This window comes from Sycon ciliatum, chromosome 6 (genome assembly GCF_964019385.1).
Source record: "Sycon ciliatum chromosome 6, ocSycCili1.1, whole genome shotgun sequence".
Lineage (NCBI taxonomy): Eukaryota > Metazoa > Porifera > Calcarea > Leucosolenida > Sycettidae > Sycon > Sycon ciliatum.
The window spans coordinates 26,009,821-26,012,561 of NC_088648.1; the positions used below are offsets into that span (position 1 = coordinate 26,009,821).

Here is a 2,741-nt window from a genome sequence, read left to right on the forward strand (position 1 = left end):
CCAGTTTGGGATGGATGGACTGTAGTGTAGGCATTGCAATGATTGCATATTTTGATAAATCACTGTCTGCATCGAGCAAAACACAGTACATGTACTCTGAGACGTATATAGAATTACAAAGTAACAGCGCAGCGATTAAAATAACGCACGTTGGTTATCGCTGACAGGCACTGCAGCAGGTCGCCACAACAAAAACAGCATAGCGCGGAGAGGTGCACAGGTACACTGTCCGGCGAGAGGCAAGCCGGGCAAACGGACGGGACAACACAAAGGGCACGGGCCTGCACTCGCACGTGTCTGCTCGTCCACGCGTCTCAGCACACGTGATGCACTAGGAGCAAACATGTACTAAAAAAAGAGTACAAGTGGGTGGTGGTGGGTGGGTGTCAGGGCTTCGTCCCGGGAGCGCCGTTTGATCATAGAATTCGAAAAAGAAAAAAAAAGATGGCTAAATTGAATTAGTGAGATCAAGTGCACTGCACCTAATTCTCACGGCGCACCTTCTTCTTCGTCGGCTTGCGAGGTGATCGCCTGCACATGAAGAACGACCGGCAGACAAACACACAGGCATACAGATTGGAATGCAGCGGGGAACAGCGGTCAATGGGCAACGTTCAAAAACACAACTCTACATAAAGACTCTGTCGTGACACCCCCCCTCTCTCTCTCTCTCTCTCTCTCTCTCTCTCTCTCTCTCTCTCTCTCTCTCTCTCTCTCTCTCTCCCTCTCCCTCTCCCTCCCTCCCTCCCTCTCTCTCTCTCTCTCTCTCTCTCTCTCTCTCTCTCTCTCTCTCTCTCTCTCTCTCTCTCTCTCTCTCTCTCTCTCTCTCTCTCTCTCGTCTCTCGTCTCTCTCTCTCTCGTCTCTCTCTCCCAGAATTCTGTCGTTTTTCGTGATTCAATGCACCTGGCTGTACACACACATCTGTCCATTGTGCACAGTCAACACTGCAGCTCTAACGCATGTATACAGATGATTGTTATCATGGGAGCTGATGTAACGAGCGCAATGACAGGTAGCTCTGACCCAGGCCCTTCTCTGAAATTGCCACACCTCTCACCAAGACTGTATACTTATAATGATGGTGCTTGCGGGTGTTGGAGGCATGTGTGTGTGTGCGTTTGTCTTTCACCGTAAACTAAAAATGTCCTACTTCTGTTCCCTCCTCCTTTCTCTCCCAAACTCAATGATGTTGTATCTTGCCCAGGAATCACCCCTGCACAATGCTCTGCAGTCGTTTGCTTCTGCGGAGCACTCGGGTTGCAATGAAGCCGAGACCCAGGGAGTCATAGCATATTATACGTATGGGGAGGGACGACACGAGACCGTAGCAGCTGGAGTGATGCACGTTTCAACTCTGGGTCATGAAGCTGCACGTCATCTATGATCTCCGCAGCGTTAGATTGCGGTCATGAACTGCTGACATGTACAATGCCCAAGCCAGCAATGGCGTACACAAGTATGCAGATTGGCCCTACCCACAAGGGCAAATGGAACGCAAAGACCATGTTGGGTCGCGATCAACCTGCCGGTGTCGTCTCCCCGGATTATATGGCTGCCTGCAACACATGCATGATTGTATGTGCGCGCGGGCACCCGCTCGTACACGGACATTTATCCTGTGTTCTGTGCAGAGCACTTACCTAGGTTCATCTTCTGCTGCATCGGGCTGCAAACGGGCAGAAAGGAAGAACACCAAAAGAAAACAAACCAACAGAACAGGAAAGACAGTCAGAAAAACACATGGGACACCCGACACTAGGGGGGGGGGGGGGGGGGCAATTGCAAACGACACGGTGAAATCTCACAACACATTCTGGTTGATCGTTACTCCTTTCGGAGACGTGTGAATATCCGATGACCGTACTGTTCCATAGCTTTTCATTGTGCGGTGGTGGCTGGGGGTAACTAGACCTGTTGCAGTGAGATGCAACACATAGTACTGATAATAACGTGAAATGTGTGTGTGTGTGTGTGTGTGTGTGTGTGTGTGTGTGTGCGCATGCACAGTAGCAGTCAAACGCATAATAATGCGCACAGCCACATACACAATACACATGCATGCACGCACAGCCACACACGTGCACCATCGCATATAGACAGACAGACAGACAGACAGACACACACACACACACACACCAGGGCAGCACCGTACCAAGCCAAGCTCCTGCTCTGCTGATGCTGCAGCCGATGCTGACGGCGCAGACGCTATTTCTGGTTCCGGCTCTAGAGCTGCCACGCGCGGCGGCTCTACCTCCGGTTCAGGAACAACTTTGACATCGGCCTTCTTGCCCTTTCTTGAAGGAGAAGCCTTTGCTGGTGCTGGCGATGCCTTTGCTGGTGCGGGCGATGCCTTTGCTGGTGCCGGCGATGCCTTTGCTGGTGCCGGCGAAGCCTTTGCTGGTGCTGGCGATGCCTTCTTTACGGGTACTTCCTCCTCTACAACTTCATCCTCTGCTGCTTCTTCGTCGCTGTCCACCTCTTCTTCTACGTTGGCTGGTGCCGGATCGTCTGGCTGGTGCTCATCAGTCTTCTTGGCACGAGCACGCCGGTCAGCTTCACCATCATCCTTCTGTTAGGTATGTCACAAGAAACCACACAGGGAAAACATCTTTAGGAAATAGGCTTTCTCGCTCTCTCTCTTTCTCTCTCTCTCTCTCTCTCTCTCTCTCTCTCTCTCTCTCTCTCTCTCTCTCTCTCTCTTCTCTTCTCTCTCCTCTCTCTCTCTCTCTCACTCAACACA

General features: G+C 51.5%; 1 protein-coding gene across 1 annotated transcript in view; it reads right to left on the reverse strand.

Moving 5' to 3' along the window:
• Positions 1 to 2,741, reverse strand: part of LOC135819801 (calnexin-like) — a 31,243-nt gene continuing 28,502 nt past the window's right edge. The window contains exons 18-20 of the mRNA XM_065333069.1: positions 2,154 to 2,570; positions 1,642 to 1,667; positions 1 to 531 (exon numbers count right to left, since the gene is read on the reverse strand). Of these exons, the coding sequence (XP_065189141.1) occupies positions 483 to 531; positions 1,642 to 1,667; positions 2,154 to 2,570 (492 nt within the window). The 3' untranslated portion in view covers positions 1 to 482. The remainder of the gene's footprint in view (positions 532 to 1,641; positions 1,668 to 2,153; positions 2,571 to 2,741) is intronic.